The following is an 18878-nucleotide window of genomic DNA, read 5'->3' as shown; positions in this document are numbered from 1 at the left end:
CTTCAGAACAATTTGTTAAAAAAACAGCAATCTAGGACAGTGGTGCACAACTCAGGCCCTAGGGTTCTGCAGTCTTGCTGCTTTTGTTTCTCCCTGGTACTTGATGTCACAGATTCCCAGGTAGAAGTCAGTCTGTAGTTCAAAGGGCTGGAGGACTGAGGCTATGCACCCCTGATATGGAATAAGTGGTGTCCATTGTCAGAGACTATCATAGCAGGATCATATCAGCCACTAAATCTGGACAATATGTCATGGTAGGTCATGACATAGGGAGGGAATGATCATAAGGTTGTCTTATGTAATATTGTTATTACATCGACATGATTGAGGCACAGGAGTGGCAGGTACGTCATGCATATAAATCTTCAGTAACAACCTCATAACGCGGTCATTATAATGACATAAAATATGTTATAAAATGTCTTCACAGCTGATGTCAGTTTACCTAAACAACAGCTTCTTTAATGACAAGTGTTAAATCAGTTTCCATAAGCTGATATATTTGACCGCAACTGTATATGCTTGATATGTCATTGTTTGATAATGTGATCATTGAAATGTAGAATTTGGTTGCTCATAGCACAAGTTGGTCAGAGGGTATTCCTCGTAAATAGGTATGTAAATAGATACAGGAACGATCTCAGAAGTGCCAGCAGGGCCTTCTAGAGCTCTAAAAACATTGGTATCATTGTAATGAAGCCGAATGAGGGAAGCTATTCCCTAAAGCTAGAGGAGGTAGCTAGGGAAGCTAGTTAAATGTCTGGGTAGCTAGCCTCGTAGCTAGCCTCGTAGCTTCTACTGATGGCCTTACCCTCAGCGACAGCTTAAATTCGGATGTGCTTGGCGTCATCCAACCTGGTGATGACAAAATGAGATCACACCGGTCAACGACTGATACCCTGACTGCATTGGCAGCCAGTGGGCAAGTAAAGTGATGGTATGACAACTTTATTCATAGCCCTCTTCAAGAACGTGAACAAGCGTGATACAGTGTTTCATGTTCATAGGATCCCATTTGTGTCAGTGTGTCAGTCAAATAAGTAATACTGATGTACTAGTATTACTACTGTACTAATTATACTACAAGTAATATAGTAAATTGTGTTTTTTTACTTTAGCCTTAGATATGTGCCTGTTATTGTGTATCCTTGTTGTAAAATTCACAGAGATAGAAATGGAGTAATGGATATGCAGGAGAGGAAGGCAGGGTTATAAAGTCAAAGAAAGGAAGTGATTGGGTGGCTGTGATTGAGTCGCATGCAGGCAGGGTGAAGGTGATTGCATGGGTGGGTAAGGGGGAGGGGTTGGGGAGTACTCACGCCCCCTCGTCTCTAAGAAGCTGCAGGAACTTAGTGACTCTGTACTCCACATCCATCTGGAAGAAGGAAGCAGGAAACCAAAGATTAACACCAGTGCATTACAGAAGAAGAAAAAGAAGAAGACACACCTTGACAGTGCAAATATGTGGCATTATGCAGGCTCTACCGTATAAAACCGTTTGCACCACTTCTTGAGGCATGAGATCTTTCTAGCGACCATAGCTACTGGATGACGCTTGTGGTCGACTGTTCTGCAGCTGAACGAAGATGAGGAGGAGGAGTGCTGATTGCCACTGACCTGCAGAGACATTTCGATTAGCATCAGGAGCTTCTTGATGCCAATCCAGACCCTCTTTCCCTTGACGTGCTGGCCGATGGTGACCCGCTCTGCGTCCGTGAAGCTTCCCAGTAGCTACAAAGGATACAATGTCAATGCGTAAACAAATGGCACACAAGCAAGACAGTAGCATTAGCTACTAAAATTCTTCATCAATATTTATATTGTGTGTGTGTGTTCACTTGTTTGTTTGTGTGTGTGGGTGTGTGTGCGTGTGTGTGTGTGTGCGTACCTCTAGGGCTTCCACCAGGTGTTCTCCAGTAGAGATGTTGGGGACGTGGATGGTGGTACTGAAGGCGTCCAGCATCTCCATCTCCTGCAGCACCTCCTTACGACTGGTGGTTCCAATGATCAACAGCTTACGGCCCTGTAGGCAGAGTAAAGCACAGACAGAGTTACACACACGTACACGCATAGACACACAGACTGGTGTAAATAAACACATTAATATAACTCAACACCTGCATTAAGTAATGCAACCATACCAGTGTTGAACTGAACAGTGAACACTCACTTTAGGAGGAGTCTTCTTCAGCAGCACCAGCAGGGCCTGGAGAACCATGTTGGAGAAGCGAGGTCCAATGGGGACGTAGTCTAAAGGAGTGGAGCACAAAGAAATCAGAACAGTACTTCAGACAGGACTCACTAGTGTTGCTGCTGATTCCTTTAGGATTGAAGACTGGGTCTTGGCTTTAGATACAGTGTTTTGTTTATCTGCAGCGTCATTAGAACGTTAAAAAGAGATACGAGTTTGTTGCTCCACTAGAGATGGAATTAGGAGGTCCACTAGACTAAAAGGAGAATGAGGTTTCAGAGGAATGAGGAGGTAGAGAATCACCTAGGAGACGCTCAATGTCATCCACCACCACACAGCTCAGCTGAGACTTGTAGGCATCCTCGAAGATCTGAGGGAAGGAAGGCAGGGGATACAGAGTAAATAACACAAAAAGACTGTATAATAATACCATTCAGTAAGTATTGGTAATAATCTCTTTCTTCTGCTCTTAGTTGTTATCGATACATCAGATAGGAAAAGGGGGAGACCGATAAACTGGAGAGAAGTAGCTAGTAAAGAGAGAGAGGGACCCAGGGATCGAACAACCAACTCTATGGGGCAATGCGTGGTCCAGAGTCAGCAGTGCCACAACTAGTCTACCATTCGACCAGATTCTGGCACAGTGACCATCTCTTTCTATAGGCATGGTGCCAGCCTTACAAAGACATTGAGGTCAAAACACTTTATTAAAACTGCAGGAGCATTCAACAGTATGCAGGTATCTATCTTTCTTTCATGGTGCACATCCACCTTCTTGATAGCCAGGCACTTGGAGTTTTCGGAGAAACCGATCATCTTGTCCGGGGAACAGATCTTGATGAAGGGGAACTCTGAGCTCTCCGAGATTTGGGCAGCCAGGGCCGTCTTTCCACTGTGAGGGGGTCCTAAGAGGACAGATGGACAAATAAAGACTGTTAGAGAGAGAGGGGGGGCTGTTTTTCAACTGTGTGTGTGCTTAAGTGTGTGAGCTCCACCTGCATGTGCCTACGCTCACTTGCATGTGTATATGTGTGTTCGCTCACACGTGTGTGTGTGTGTGTGTGTGGTCAGGCCTACCCTCCAGTAGCACGGCCACCAGTGGTGTGCGGTCGCTGTTCTTGGTTTGCTGCACTAGCAGCTCCCCGTCATCCAGCACACGGGTCACAGGGTCGCCCCACTTGATGATGCCATTCATGATGTAGCTGGCGTAGTCCTCCTGGTTGGAACCAAATGCCTGGGGGAGGAAGAGGGGGAGGATGAGGATAAAGAGGAGGGGGAGTGGGAGTGGGCAGAACTTTTTAGGATTGGAATGATAGTCTAAGGGTCAATCTCAAATAACACCCTATTCACTTCGTCTACTGTCCTTCGTAAATATACATATAGTAGAGAGATACTTACTGGTTTAATGTCATTGTTCAGGGAGCCCATGAAGTCGCTTCTGGTGACCTGCAGCTTCTCGGCTCTCTCTGTGTCAACCTCCACTGTGGCTGTGGCCTGGAACCACATAAATAAATATCAGTCTGATCTGACTGTGATATACAGTAGACTTAACAAAGGACAGTTATGGCAGAGATGAATAAAAGCCCCTAAAAGCACATTGCTAAGGGGTGGAGTCTAACCATGTCATGTGTGTTCAAAGCTGTCAATTGGATAGTCTAAGCCAGGTATTCCCAGACAGGTATTCCCAGATTCCCAGAATGTGAATTACATTTTTATTTGGCAAACCCCGATGGCATTGCGTGGTACGCGCCAAATAAAAATGTAACTCACTTTTTTTTAAAGTTAAAAAATCATTAAAAAAATTAAATATATATTTATATATATATACATTTTCAAACAGTCCATTTATATTTTCCAACAGGGCTATACATTTGGGTGAGGTTTTTCCCTTGACTGAGTAGCCTCGTTTCACTGCCAAAAATAAAATTAAACCATCTAGTGTCCAGCGAAATAACACCACAATGTCAAATACAGGTAGCCTAGTCAAATAATTAACATCCAATCACATTAACCGTTACTCTCTCGTGGGAATTCCCCTAACAGTCCGTATGTAGCCAAACGCAACTGCTGCTCATTCCGTTTGCTCGAAAATTGATAAATGGTTAAAAAACGTAAGGCCCGCGTCCATAGAGACACATACCAGCGCTACTGGTATTTCTGCTACTACCAGCAGTACTATACCTGCACCTGTCGACGACACAAGTTGTTCTGCTTCCACGAGCACATCCAATGCTAGCATCAGTAATTCTACATTTGTTGTTAGCCCAGCTAGCATGGACACTGACAGTTGTGAATCTGATACAGCCGAAGAGTTACTGCCCCCTTACCCGGGAAAGCACCGAACAACAGACAGGGACGTTGGACCATCTAAGAGGCGTAAATATGAACTACATTGATTTGGGGTTGACTTATATTGGGAGTAGTGCCTTTCCTCAGCCACAGTGTGTTATATGTGCAAAAGTACTATCTCACAACTCGATGAAACCTTCACTCTTGGGCAGACATTTAGAAACAAAACATGCCAATTTGAAAAATAAGCCACAGGAGTTTTTTGAGCGAGAATTAAGATGAATTTCTAGAAGTAAGACATGTATAAAAGCAACAGATACCATTAATAAGAAGGGGCAAGAAGCGTCTTATATGGTGAGCTACTGAGTGGCTAGGACAGGCAAGCCATATGCTATTGTGGAGGACCTAATTCTTCCTGCTGCCGCGGATATGGCTGGTCCAATGCTGGGGGAAAAGGCCAAAAGCTATACAGACAATGCCTTCATCAAACAACACTGTTTCACGATGCATCAGTGACATGGCAGGAGATGTTTTGAAACAATTACTGCTTCGCATACAAGCCAGTGAATTCTATGCGTTACAGCTGGATGAGTCAACAGACTTGGCGGGCCTGGCACAGCTCCTGGTATATGGGAGACATAGTGGAGTGGTAACGAGTGTGCAAGCAGTTGCTCCCGATGCCATTTGGGTACACTGCAGCATCCACCGAGAGTCTCTTGCTGCCAAGGGAATGCCTGACAGCTTGAAAAACGTTTTGGACACTACAGTGAAAATGGTTAACTTTATTAAAGCAAGGCCCCTGAACTCTTGTGTATTTTCTGGACAAAGCAATGATATGGGAAGCAACCATGTAACGCTTTTACAACATACAGAAGTGCGCTGGTTATCAAGGGAAAAAGTTTTTACATGTTTTTTTGAATTGAAAGACAAGCTTAAAGTTTTCTTTACTGACCATCATTTTCACTTATCTGACTGCTTGCATGATGACGAGATTCTCATACGACTGGCCTATCTGAGTGATGTTTTTTCTCTCCTGAATGATCTGAATCTAGGATTACAGGGACTCTCTGCAACTATATTCAATGTGTTGGACAAAATTGAGGCTGTGATTAAGAAGTTGGAGCTCTTCTGTCTTCATTAACAAGGACAGCACACAGGTCTTTCCATCATTGTATGATTTTTGTGTGCAAATGAACTCAAGCTTATGGACAATGTCAAATGTGATATAGCGAAGCACCTGAGTGAGTTGGGTGTGCAATTACGCAGGTACTTTCCCGAAACGGATGACACAAACAACTGGATTCATTATCCGTTTCATGCCCTGCCTCCAGTCCACTTACCGAACAAGAGAGCCTCATCGAAATTGCAACAAGCGGTTCTGTGAAAATTTAATTTAATCAGAAGCTACTGCCAGATTTCTGGATTGGGCTGTGCTCAGAGTGTCATGCCTTGGAAAATCGCGCTGTTAAGACACTGATGCCCTTTGCAATCACGTACCTATGTGAGAGTAGATTCTCGGCCCTCACTAGCATGAAAACTAAATACAGGCCCAGACTGTGTGTGTCACGCCCTGACCGTAGAGATCCTTTTATTCTCTATGTTTGTTTGGTCAGGGTGTGACTCGGGTAGGAAAGTCTATGCTTTCTGGTTCTTTGTTTTTGGCCGGGTATGATTCTCAATCAGGGACAGCTGTCTATCGTTGTCTCTGATTGGGAATCAGACTTAGGCAGCCTTTTTTCCTTTTCTCATTTGTGGGTTGTTGTCTTTGTTAGTGGCATGTATAGCCTTACAGAGCTTCACGTTCTTTTTGTTGTTTATTGTTGGCGACATTTAAAATAAAAGAATGTACCCTTACCACGTTGCACCTTGGTCCGGTCATTTCCTTGAAGACGATCGTGACAGCGTGTGTGTTACGATCGTTGATGGAAGGATCAGACCAAGGTGCAGCATGGTAGGCGTACATTTACATTTATTAAATGAACACCAAAAAAACAACAAATACAAAACGAAACGTCACGTCTAGTAGGGCTAAACAGCACAGAACCAAAAACAAGATCCCACAAACTACAGGTGGAAAAAGCTGCCTAAGTATGATCCCCAATCAGAGACAACGATAGACAGCTGCCTCTGATTGGGAACCATACCCGGCCAACAAAGAAATAGAAAACATAGATTGCCCACCCTAGTCACACCCTGACCTAACCAAATAGAGAATTAAAAGGATCTCTAAGGTCAGGGCGTGACAGTGTGGAAAATTATTTAAGACTGAGTGTTTCCAATACAACATTGCAGTTATGTGCATTCTTTTAAGCACACCCTTCTCATTAACCTGTGGTGACTTATTCCTAATTTTCGATGAACAAATAAGATGTAAAATGGTTAAATAAAAGAGCAAAATTATTGATTATTATTATAATGGCTGTCAAAGTCGTTCTCCTCCTCAGACGAGGAGGAGCATGGATCGGACCAAGATGCGGATTGGTAATTGTACATGTTTAATGTAAATAACAAGAAAACACTACAAACTACAAAACAACAAACGTGACATACCTCAAAACAGTCCTGTGTGGTCCAAACACTGACACAGGAAACAAACACCCACAAAAGCCTACTGCCTATGGCTACCTTAAATATGGCTCCCAATCAGAGACAAATGAATGACAGCTGTCTCTGATTGAGACCCAATCTAGGCAGCCATAGACATAACTAGACAACCTAACAAACACTATCCCATACACATACAACACCCATAGACTAACCAAACACACACAACATACAATGCCCACCCCAACTCACGCCCTGACCAACTAAACATAATCAAAATAACATAAAAATAGGTCAGGAACGTGACATAACCCCCCCCTCAAGGTGAGTACTCCGAACGCACCACCAAAAGTCTAGGGGAGGGTCTGGGTGGGCATCTGTCCACGGTGGTGGCTCCGGCTCTGGACGCTGTCCCCACACCACCATAGTCATTCCCCGCTTCCGTATCCCCCACCCAATGACCACCCTCCAACTAAACCCACCTAACTGAAGGGGCAGCATCGGGATAAGGGGCAGCACCGGGATAAGGGGCAGCACCGGGATGAGGGACGGCAGCTCCGGGCTGAGGGACGGCAGCTCCGGGCTGAGGGACGGCAGCTCCGGGCTGAGGGACGGCAGCTCCGGGCTGAGGGACGGCAGCTCCGGACTGGCTGGCGGATCCTGGCTGGCTGGCGGATCCTGGCTGGCTGACGGCTCTGGCTGGTCATGGCTGGCTGACGGCTCTGGCTGGTCATGGCTGGCTGACGGCTCTGGCTGGTCACGGCTGGCTGACGGCTCTGGCTGGTCAGATCTGGCGGAAGGCTCTGGCTGATCCGGTCTGGCGGAAGGCTCTGGCTGATCCGGTCTGGCGGAAGGCTCTGGCTGATCCGGTCTGGCGGAAGGCTCTGGCTGATCCGGTCTGGCGGAAGGCTCTGGCTGATCCGGTCTGGCGGAAGGCTCTGGCTGATCCGGTCTGGCGGAAGGCTCTAGCGGCTCCTGTCTGGCTGACGGCTCTAGCGGCTCCTGTCTGGCGGACGGCTCTGTAGGCTCATGGCAGACGGGCGGCTTTGCAGGCTCATGGCAGACGGGCGGCTTTGCAGGCTCATGGCAGACGGACAGTTCAGACGGCGTTGGGCAGACGGGCAGTTCAGGCGCCGCTGGGCAGACGGGCAGTTCAGGCGCCGCTGGGCAGACGGGCAGTTCAGGCGCCGCTGGGCAGACGGGCAGTTCAGGCGCCGCTGGGCAGACGGGCAGTTCAGGCGCCGCTGGGCAGACGGCAGACTCTGGCCGGCTGAGACGCACTGTAGGCCTGGTGCGTGGTACCGGAACTGGGGGTACCGGGCTAAGGACACGCACCTTCAGGCTAGTGCGGGGAACAACAACAGGGCACACTGGACTCTCGTGGCGCACTCTAGGCCTGGTGCGTGGTACCGGAACTGGAGGTACCGGGCTGAGGGCACGCACCTTAGGGCGAGTGCGGGGAGAAGGAACAGTGCGCACAGGGCTCTGGAGACGCACAGGAGGCTTGGTGCGTGGTGCCGGAACTGGAGGCACTGGGCTGGAGACACGCACCATAGGGAGAGTGCGTGGAGGAGGAACAGGGCTCTGGAGATGCACTGGAAGCCTGGTGCGTGGTGTAGGCACTGGTGGTACTGAGCTGGGGTGGGAAGGTGGCGCCGGATATACCGGACCGTGAAGGAGGACACGTGCTCTTGAGCACCGAGCCTCCCCAACCTTACCAGGTTGAATGGTCCCCGTAGCCCTGCCAGTGCGGCGAGGTGGAATAGCCCGCACTGGGCTATGCAGGCGAACCGGGGACACCACCTGTAAGGCTGGTGCCATGTACGCCGGCCCGAGGAGACGTACTGGAGACCAGATACGTTGGGCCGGCTTCATGGCACTCGGCTCGATGCCCAACCTAGCCCTCCCAGTGCGGCAAGGTGGAATAGCCCGCACTGGGCTAAGCACGCGTACTGGGGACACCGTGCGCTTTACCGCATAACACGGTGTCTGACCAGTACGACGCCCTCTCACTCCACGGCAAGCCCGGGGAGTTGGCTCAGGTATCCTACCCGGCTTCGCCACACTCCCCTTTAGCCCCCCCCCCCCCAAGAAATTTTTGGGTGAGCGTCTCGGGCTTCCAGCCTCTCATACGTGCTGCCTCCTCATACCAGCGCTCCTGGGCTGTGGCTGCCTCCTTCTCCTCCCGAGAGCGGCGATTCTCTCCCACCTTAGCCCAGGGTCCTTCTCCATTGAAAATTTGCTCCCAACTCCATTCCTCTTCTCTCCATTGCTTTAGTTCTTGCCCTCCTTCCTCAATCCGCTTGGTCCTGTTGTGGTGGGTGTTTCTGTAATGGCTGTCAAAGTCGTTCTCCTCCTCAGACGAGGAGGAGCATGGATCGGACCAAGATGCGGATTGGTAATTGTACATGTTTAATGTAAATAACAAGAAAACACTACAAACTACAAAACAACAAACGTGACATACCTCAAAACAGTCCTGTGTGGTCCAAACACTGACACAGGAAACAAACACCCACAAAAGCCTACTGCCTATGGCTACCTTAAATATGGCTCCCAATCAGAGACAAATGAATGACAGTTGTCTCTGATTGAGACCCAATCTAGGCAGCCATAGACATAACTAGACAACCTAACAAACACTATCCCATACACATACAACACCCATAGACTAACCAAACACACACAACATACAATGCCCACCCCAACTCACGCCCTGACCAACTAAACATAATCAAAATAACATAAAAATAGGTCAGGAACGTGACAATTATTATTTGTGCCCTGGTCCTATAAGAGCTCTTTGTCACTTCCCACGAGCCGGGTTGTGACAAAAACTCACTCATTCTTATGTTTAATAAATGTATAGTGTGTGTGTAGCAGGCTTAGAATGAAGGCAAAAAACAACATTTGATAGTGCGCTGGCCCTGGTGCTAGAGGGGATACACAGCTGGAGGTTGAATGTTTGAAGGGGTACAGAACTATAAAAAGTTTGGGAACCACTGGTCTAAGCGTATCATGGATGTTCATGTTTGTTGATTGGTTGGACTCTAACCTTAATGTGGCGGTTCATGGCTGTTGATTGAGCAGCTCTGACGAGTCCCTCCAGTTCAGCACCACTGTAGTTCTTGGTCCCGGCAGCCAGCTCCTTCACGTCCACATCAGGAGCCAGCAGGCCGAAGTCACGCATCTTATTAGTGTGAATGTTGAGAATCTGAACACGCCCCTTCTCATCCGGAAGACCTGAGAGGGAGGGAGGGAAGGAAGAATGAAAGTGGTAAAAATGCATTCAGGGAGGGAGAGAGGTCACAACAATAATACAAAAAAGGGTGGTGGAACATACGAAAAGGAACAACCCAGGATAAAGGAGAAGGCACACCCGAGTGGCGCCCGAGTGGTCTAAGACACTGCATCTCAGTGCAGGAGGCATCACTGCAGTACCTGGTTCGATTCCTGGCTGCATCACATCCGGCCGTGATTGGGAGTCCCATAGGGTGGCGAACAATTGGCCCAGCGTCGTCTGGGATTGGTCGGGGTATGCCATCATTGTAAATAAGAATTTGTTCTAAACTGACTTGCCTAGTTGAATAAAAGTTCAATTAAAAATAATTACCGATCTCCATCTTGACCTCAAATCTGCCAGGCCTCATCAGAGCATCATCTATCAGGTCAGGCCTGTTGGTCATCCCTGTGGGGAAAAGAAATAGAGTAAGGTGGATATAAATATAAAGATCGAGTTACTAGTTAAACCAGAGTCATGTATTCATTTCTGGTGCTATGTGAGGCTTAAGGTGAGATTGGTATCTATACCTCAAATTACATCTAGATGTTCAGCAAAGTTCAACAACTATAACAGGTATTCTATTATAGGACAGTGTACTATGATCAGTATGTGTGTTACGATGACCAGTATGTTATACACCATAGTGCCCTCAAAGCTCATCAATAAGCTAAGGACCCTGGGAAAAAACTCCTCCCTCTGCAACTGGATCCTGGACTTCCTGGCGGGCAGCCACCCAGGTGGTAAGGGTAGGTAACAACACATCTGCCACGCTGATCCTCAACACAGGGGCCCCTCGGGGGTGCGTGCTCAGTCCCCTCCTGTACTCCCTGTTCACTCATGACTGCATGGCTGTAGTGGAGCAGGTTGAGAACTTCATGTTCCTTGGTGTCCACATCACCAAGCACACCAAGACAGTCGTGAAGAGGGCACGGACAAAATCTATTCCCCCTCAGGAGACTGAAAAGATTTGGCATGGGTCCTCAGATCCACAAAAGGTTCTACAGCTGCACCATCGAGAGCATGCTGACTGGTTGCATCACTACCTGGTATGGCAACTGCTCGGCCTGTGACCGCAAGGCACTACAGAGGGTAGTGCGTACGGCCCAGTACATCACTGGGGCCAAGCTTCCTGCCATCCAGGACCTCTATACCAGGCGATGTCAGAGGAAGGCCCTAAAAATTGTCAAAGACTCCAGCCACCCTAGTCATAGACTGTTCTCTCTGCTACCACATGGCAAGCGGTACCGAAGCACCAATTATTTTTAATCCATGAGGCTTCTAAACAGCTTCTACCCCCAAGCCATAAGACTCCTGAACATCTAATCAAATGGCCACCCAGACTATTTGCATTGCCCCCCCCCCCCTTTTATACTGCTGCTACTCTCTGTTGTTATCATCTATGAATAGTCACTTTAATAACTCTACCTACATGTACATTTTACCTCAACTAACCGGTGCCCCCGCACATTGACTCTGTACCGGTACACCCCCTGTATATAGTCTTGCTATTGTTATTTTACTGCTGCTCTTTAATTACTTGTTACTTTTATTTCTTATTCATATTTTTTATAAACTGCATTGTTGGTTAGGGGCTCGTAAGTAAGCATTTCACTGTAAGGTCGACACCTGTTTTATTTGGCACGTGACTAATAAAATTTGATTTTGATTTGATTTATAGGACAGCGTACCACTAACTATCTATGACCAGTATGTTATAGAAGAGTGTACTACTATCTACCTATGACCAGGATGTTGTTGAGCTGCTCTACTCCGTCTATCTTGGACAGCAGCTGGTTGACCACCGTGTCGTGGACTCCTGTACTGCCCTGCCCAGTACCTCTCTGCTTACAGATGGCATCCAGCTCATCAAAGATGATTATGTGCAGACCACTGTTAGCACCCAGCTAGGACGAGAGAAGAGAGGGGAGAGTAGGCAGAGTGGATGAAGAGAAAGAGAGAGAGAGACAGTCAGTCATGCATGGACGTATAACATTTGTTTGTGATTTTCTCATTGTGGATGGACAAGGAGTCGCTAGAGCGCGATGGGACAAGGCCTTCCTGACCGGCCAAACCCTCCCCTAACCCAGACGACACTGGGTCAATTGTGTGTCGCCCTCATGGGTCTTCCGGGCCATAGCCGGCTATCGAACCCCGGTCTGTAGTGACGCCTCAAACACTGCAATGCTGTGCCTTAGAAAGCTGCGCCACTCAGGGGGCTGTGGATGGATATTTTAGTTAGATTAATAACTTGTGGTCATCAAAAAAAAGATGGCGGCTGGCCACTCACCCTCTTCTGCTCCTCTTCTGCGTCTGCGAAGAGCTTGCGGATGTTGGCCTCAGACTCTCCCACAAACTTGTTGAGGATCTCAGGGCCGTTGACGATCTTGGGTTCGCGGGAGTTGAGCATCTTGCCAATCTGCCTGGCCATCAGAGTCTTACCACAACCAGGAGGCCCGAAGAGAAGGATTCCCTTCACGTGCTTACAACCTTGGGCGCAATGGAACAATGACTGAGAAACGTTGGTCGATAGACAATCTCTGAATCTTTGAAAGCACAGCATGCTCCAGTTGTGTACACAGACAATTTAGTTTGTGACAAATTATCACTAGGAGGCACTGAGAGACGCCATGTTGCACATACATATGTTCTGCCAATACCGCGGCTCAACCTTAACTTTTTTTGTGCCCGCACTGTAGGTAGTACTGCATGATCTAACTAAGACTACGGAGTGGGGAGCCTTACCCATCTGTTCCACGATGTCAGGAGGGAAGACACGAGAGGCGAAGGCTCGGCGGAAGATGTCAGAGAACTCCTTGTCCAGACCACCAATGCCCATGCGCTCAAAGTTCCAGTCCGGGTTGATGATGGACTGACGCTGCTCTTTGGTCTTGGCCTTGCCTAGTGGGCAGAGAGGAATCAAATACAACGTTATTTAAAATGCATTAAAAACTTACCCAAATAGATATTACAATGAAAACTGTAACAATGGATAAAGAATGGTTATTTTCCAATGGTTGCAGGATTTGATCAATCTTGGTCAATTTGGTCTCAAAGTATATTTTGACAAATCAAATAAAAAATCAAATCAAAGTTCATTGCTTGCGTAGACAGATTTGCAGACGTTATAACAGGTGCAGGTAAATGCTTGTGGCTTATAGCTCCAACAGTGCAGTAATACCTAGCAATGACAATTTAAAAAATAAATCAACAACACACATTATCCAGAAAAATAAAGAAATTAAGAAATATCAGAACGAGCAATGTCAGAGACCGGAATATATTTGGGGTCACTTAGAAATGTCCTTGTTTTTGAAAGATTATTTTTTTTTTTGTCCAGTAATTTTTTTTTATCACAAATACAGTGTAGACATTGTTAATGTTGTAAATGGCTATTGTAGCTGGAAACGGCTGATTTTTTATGGAATATCTACATTAGCTAATCCATGTTTATAATTTTAAAAGGCTAATTGATCATTAGAAAACCCTTTTGCAATTGTTAGCACAGCTGAAAACTGTTGTCCTGATTAAAGAAGCAATAAAACTGGCCTTCTTTAGACTAGTTGAGTATCTGGAGCAGAGAAACAGACGCCTCACAAGTCCTCAACTGGCAGCTTCATGAAATAGTACCCGCAAAACACCAGTCTCAACAGCAACAGTGACGAGGCAACTCCGGGATGCTGGCCTTCGAGGCAGAGTTGCAAAGAAAAAGTCATATCTCAGACTGGCCAGTTTGAGCCTGTAATCGAACCCACAAATGCTGATGCTCCAGATACTCAATTAGTCTATAGAAGGCCAATTTTTATTGCTTCTTTAATCAGAACAACAGTTTTCAGCCTTGCTAACATAATTGCAAAAGGGTTTTCTAATGATCAATTAGCCTTTTAAAATGATAAACTTGGATTAGCTAACACAATGTGCCATTGGAACACAGGAGTGATGGTTGCTGATAATGGGCCTCTACGCTTATGTAGAAATCACCCGTTTCCAGCTACAATAGTAATTTACAACATTAACAATGTCTACACTGTATTTCTGATCAATTTGATGTTATTTCAATGGACAAAAAAAGTGACCCCAAACTTTTGAAAGGTAGTGTATATATCTGAATAGAAAGAGTATGTACAGCAGTAGTTATATAGGATGAGACATGACTACAACACAGTATATACATATAAAGTGGGTAAAACAGTATGTAAACATTATTAAAGTGACCAGTGTCCAATGACTATCTACTGTATGTATATAGGGCAGCAGTCTCTAAGGTGCAGAGTAGAATACCGGGTGGTAGTTGACTAGAACAGTGACTAAGGCTATTGGTGACTGTTAAACAGTCTGATGGCCTAGAGATAGGAGCTGTTTCTCAGTCTCTCGGTCCAAGATTTGATGCACCTGTACTGTCTCCGCCTTCTAGATGGTAGTGGGGTGAACAGGCCGTGGCTAGGGTGGCTGGCCTTCCTGTGACACCGGGTGCTGTAGATGTCCTGGAGGCAGTGTGCAGGCAGTGTGCCCCGGGGCGATGCGTTGGGCGGACCACACCACTCTCTGGAGATTCCACCACCCTCTGGACAGTGCAATTGCCCTTCTAGACGGTGATATTGCCTGACAGGAATGCTCTCAATGGTGCATCTACAGAAAATTGTAAGGGCAAAGCTTAATTTCTTCAGCATCCTGAGGTTGAAGAGACACTGTTGCACCTTCATCACCACGATGTCTGTGTGAATGTACCTATTCAGGTTTCAGTGATGAGCACGGTGAGAAACTTAAAGCTTTTTACCCTATCCACTGCGACCCTGTCGGTGTGGATGGGGCCATGCTCTCTCTGCTGTCTTCTGTAATCCACAATCAGCTCCTTCGTTTTCTTGATGTTGAGGGCGCTCACCTTCTCCCTGTAGGCTGTCTCATCGTTGTTGGTAATCAGGCCTACCAATGTTGTGTCATCATTTAACTTGATGAGTTGAAAACGTGCGTGGCCAGGCAGTAATGGATGAACAATGAGTACAGGAGGGGCTGAGCATGCACGCCTGTGGGGACCCTGAGTTGAGGATCAGCGTGGCAGAGGTGTTGTTGCCTACCTTCACCACTTGGGGTCAACCCCTTCAGGACGTCCAGGACGCAGTTGCACAGGGAGAACCAGGGTCCTGAGCTTAGTGATGAGCTTGGAGGGCACTATGGTGTTGAAGGCTGAGTTGTAGTTGATGAACAACATTCTTACATATGTATTTCTCTTGTCCAGGTGGGATAGGGCAGTGTGCAGTGCAATGGCGATTGTGTTGTCCGTGGATCTGTTGCGACGATATGAGAATTATAGTGATTCTAGAGTGTTGGGTAAGATGGCGGTGATATGGTCCTTAACTAGCCTCTCAAAGTCATTTAGTTCAGTTACATTCGCTTTCTTGGGTACAGAGGAGCCCGCGTCGGCAGCTCAATGTTGTTTTCCTCTAAATGGGCGAAGATGTTTATCTCATCCGGGAGTCAGGTTTCGGTGTCCGCGAGCTGGATGGCTTTCCCTTCATAATCTGTGATTGTCTGGAGTCCCTGACACATTTGTCTCGTGTCTGAGCCGTTGAATTGCGACGCCACTTTGTACCTGTACTATCGTTTTGCCTCTTTGATTGCTTTACGGAGGTAGTAGTTGGTCTGTTTGTACACGTCCATGTTCCATGTCATCTTGCCATGGTTAAATGCGGTGATTCGCGCTTTCAATTTTGCACAAATACTTCCATCTATCCACAGTTTTGGGATAAGTTCTAATTGTCACAGTGGGAAGACCATCATCCATGCACTTCCTGTTGAACCCCGTCAGTGTATACGTTGATACTACAGTATTCTCAGAGGCAACCCAGAACATTTCATAGTCTGCGTGATCAAAACAATCTTGAAGCATAGATTCCGATTCGTCAGACCAACGTTGAACAGTCCTTTCCACGGGAGCTTCCTGTTCAAGTTCCTGCCTATAGGTGGGGATGAGCAGAATGGAGGCGTGATCTGATTTGCCGAAGGGAGGGCGGGGGAGGGCCTTGAGCCATCCCGAAAGGGAGAGTAGCAATGATCCAGGGTCCGTGTTGTGCGTGTAGCACAAATGTGTTGCTCGAATTTCAGTAGCGTTTCCTCAGATTTCCTTTATTAAAGTCCCCAACTACAATAAATGGATAAGCTTTTTCCAGTTTGCGCATAGTCCAATGTAGTTCAAGGTAGTTAATGATGCAGAAGATGGCTCTCCCATGGACATGGCTATCCCATGGACACAGAGTGTTATCAGTGCATTCAGTAAGTATTCAGACCCCACATTTTATTACAGCCTTATTCTAAAATTGATTAAATCGCTTTTTCCCTCATCAATCTACACACAATACACCATAATGACAAAGAAACTGAAATATAACATTTTCAGACCATTTACTCAGTACTTTGTTGAAGCACCTTTGGCAGCGATTACAGCCTCGAGTGTTCTTGGGTATGACGCTGCAAGCTTGGCACATCTGTATTTGGGGAGTTTCTCCCATTCTTCTCTGCAGATTCTCTCAAGCTCTGTCAGGTTTGATGGGGAGCGTCGCTGCACAGCTATTTTCAGGTCTCTCCAGAGATGTTTGATGGGTTCAAGTCCGGGCTCTGGCTGGGCTACACAAAGACTTGACCCGAAGCCACTCCTGCATTTTCTTGCCTGTGTGATTTGGGTCGTTGTCCTGTTGGAAGGTGAACCTTCTCCCCAGTCTGAGGTCCTGAGCACTCTTTCATCAAGCAGGTTTTCATCAAGGATTTCTGTATTTTGCTCCGTTAACCTTTCCCTCGATCCTTATTAGTCTCCCAGTCCCTGCCGCTGAAAAACATCCCCACAGCATGATACTGCCAACACCACGCTTCACTGTAGGGATGGTGCCAGGTTTCCTCCAGATGTGATGCTTGGCATTCAAGCCAAAGAGTTCAATCTTGGCTTCATCAGACCAGAGAATCTTGTTTCTCATGGCCTGAGAGTCCTTTGGGTGCCTTTTGGCAAACTCCAAGCCGGCTGTCATGTTCCTTTTACTGAGGAGTGGCCACTCTACCGTCTGGCCACTCTACCATAAAGGCCTTATTGGTGGAGTGCTGCAGAGATAGTTGTCCTTCTGGAATGTACTCCCATCTCCACAGAGCAACCCTGGAGCTCTGTCAGAGTGACCATCAGGTTCTTGGTCACCTTCCTGACCAAGGTTTTTCTCCCCCGATAGCTCAGTTTGGCTGGGAGGCCAGCTCTAGGAAGAGTCTTGGTGGTTTCAAACTTCTTCCATTTAAGAATGACAGAGGCCACTTTGCTCTTAGGGACCTTCAATGCTGCAGAAATGTTTTTGCACCCTTCTCCAGATCTGTGCCTCGACACAATCCAGTCTCTGAGCTTTACGGACAATTCCTTCGACCTCATGGCTTGGATTTTGCTCTGACATGCACTGTCAACTGTCAGACCTTATATAGACAGGTTTGTGCCTTTCCAAATCATGTCCAATCAATTGAATTTACCACAGGTGGACTCCAATCGAGTTGTAGAAACATCTCAAGGATATTCAATGGAAACAGGATGCACCTGAGTTCAATTTCAAGTCTCATAGCAAAGGGTCTGAATACTCATGTAAATAAGGTATTTCTGTTTTTTATTTCTAATAAATGTGAACATTTTCTAAAAAACTGTTTTTGTTGTGTCATTATGGGGTATTTTTTTGTGGATTGCCGAGGGAAAACATTATTTAATCAATTTTAGAATAAGGCTGTAAAGTAACAAAATGTGGAAAAGGGGAAGGGGTCTGAATACTTTCCGAGTGCACTGTTTGTTTGAATTTGAACGGTGCAAAAAGATGTGCCTGTTGTGGTGCCATCTTGTGTAATAGTTAAATATACAGTACCAGTCAAAAGTTTAGACACACCTACTCATTCAAGAGTTTTTCTTTAGTTTTACTATGTTCTACATTGTAGAATAATAGTGAAGACATCAAATCTAATAACACATGGAATCATGTAGTAAGCAAAAAAGTGTTAAAGAATATATTTAATATTTTAGATTCTTCAAAGTAGCCACCTTTTGCCTTGAAGACAGCTTTGCACACTCTTGACATTCTCTCAACCAGCTTCACCTGGAATGCTTTTCCAACAGTCTTGAAGGAGTTCCCACATATGCTGAGCACTTGTTGGATTTTTACTTCACTCTGCTGTCCAACTCATCCCATACCATCTCAATTGGGTTGAGGTCAGGTGATTGTGGAGGCCAGGTCATCTGATGCAGCACTCCATCACTCTCCTTCTTGGTCAAATAGCCCTTACACAGCCTGGAGGTGTGTTGGGTCATTGTCCTGTTGAAAAACAAATTATTGTCCCTCTAAACACAAACCAGATGGGATTGCGTATCGCTGCAGAATGCTGTGTTAGCCATGCTGGTTAAGTGTGCCTTGAATTCTAAATAAATCACTGACAGTGTCACCAGCAAAGTACCCCCACACCACACCTCCTCCTCCGTGCTTCACGGTGGGAACCACACATGCGGAGATCATCCGTTCACCTACTCTGCATCTCACAAAGACACAACCAAAAATCTCAAATTTGGACTCA

The 18878-nt window shown here is 46.5% G+C and overlaps 1 protein-coding gene across 4 annotated transcripts in view; it reads right to left on the bottom strand.

Annotated features, from left to right (window-relative positions):
- LOC139578859 (vesicle-fusing ATPase-like) overlaps positions 1 to 18878 on the bottom strand; it is a 43287-nt gene that overhangs the window by 1327 nt on the left and 23082 nt on the right. For 2 of the 4 annotated variants that reach the window (XM_071406965.1, XM_071406963.1), the window contains 14 exons: positions 13050 to 13205; positions 12595 to 12794; positions 12046 to 12211; positions 10638 to 10712; positions 10080 to 10267; positions 3590 to 3685; positions 3269 to 3425; positions 2963 to 3096; positions 2495 to 2561; positions 2171 to 2250; positions 1889 to 2023; positions 1618 to 1731; positions 1320 to 1375; positions 812 to 855 (listed from right to left, as the gene is read on the bottom strand). In XM_071406965.1, the coding sequence (XP_071263066.1) occupies positions 825 to 855; positions 1320 to 1375; positions 1618 to 1731; positions 1889 to 2023; positions 2171 to 2250; positions 2495 to 2561; positions 2963 to 3096; positions 3269 to 3425; positions 3590 to 3685; positions 10080 to 10267; positions 10638 to 10712; positions 12046 to 12211; positions 12595 to 12794; positions 13050 to 13205 (1655 nt within the window). In that variant the 3' untranslated portion in view covers positions 812 to 824. The remainder of the gene's footprint in view (positions 1 to 811; positions 856 to 1319; positions 1376 to 1617; positions 1732 to 1888; positions 2024 to 2170; positions 2251 to 2494; positions 2562 to 2962; positions 3097 to 3268; positions 3426 to 3589; positions 3686 to 10079; positions 10268 to 10637; positions 10713 to 12045; positions 12212 to 12594; positions 12795 to 13049; positions 13206 to 18878) is intronic. The other 2 variants (XM_071406964.1, XM_071406962.1) reach the window with 1 other exon arrangement.

This window comes from Salvelinus alpinus, chromosome 6 (assembly GCF_045679555.1).
Source record: "Salvelinus alpinus chromosome 6, SLU_Salpinus.1, whole genome shotgun sequence".
NCBI lineage: Eukaryota > Metazoa > Chordata > Actinopteri > Salmoniformes > Salmonidae > Salvelinus > Salvelinus alpinus.
This window is presented reverse-complemented; position numbering and strand designations above follow the sequence as displayed.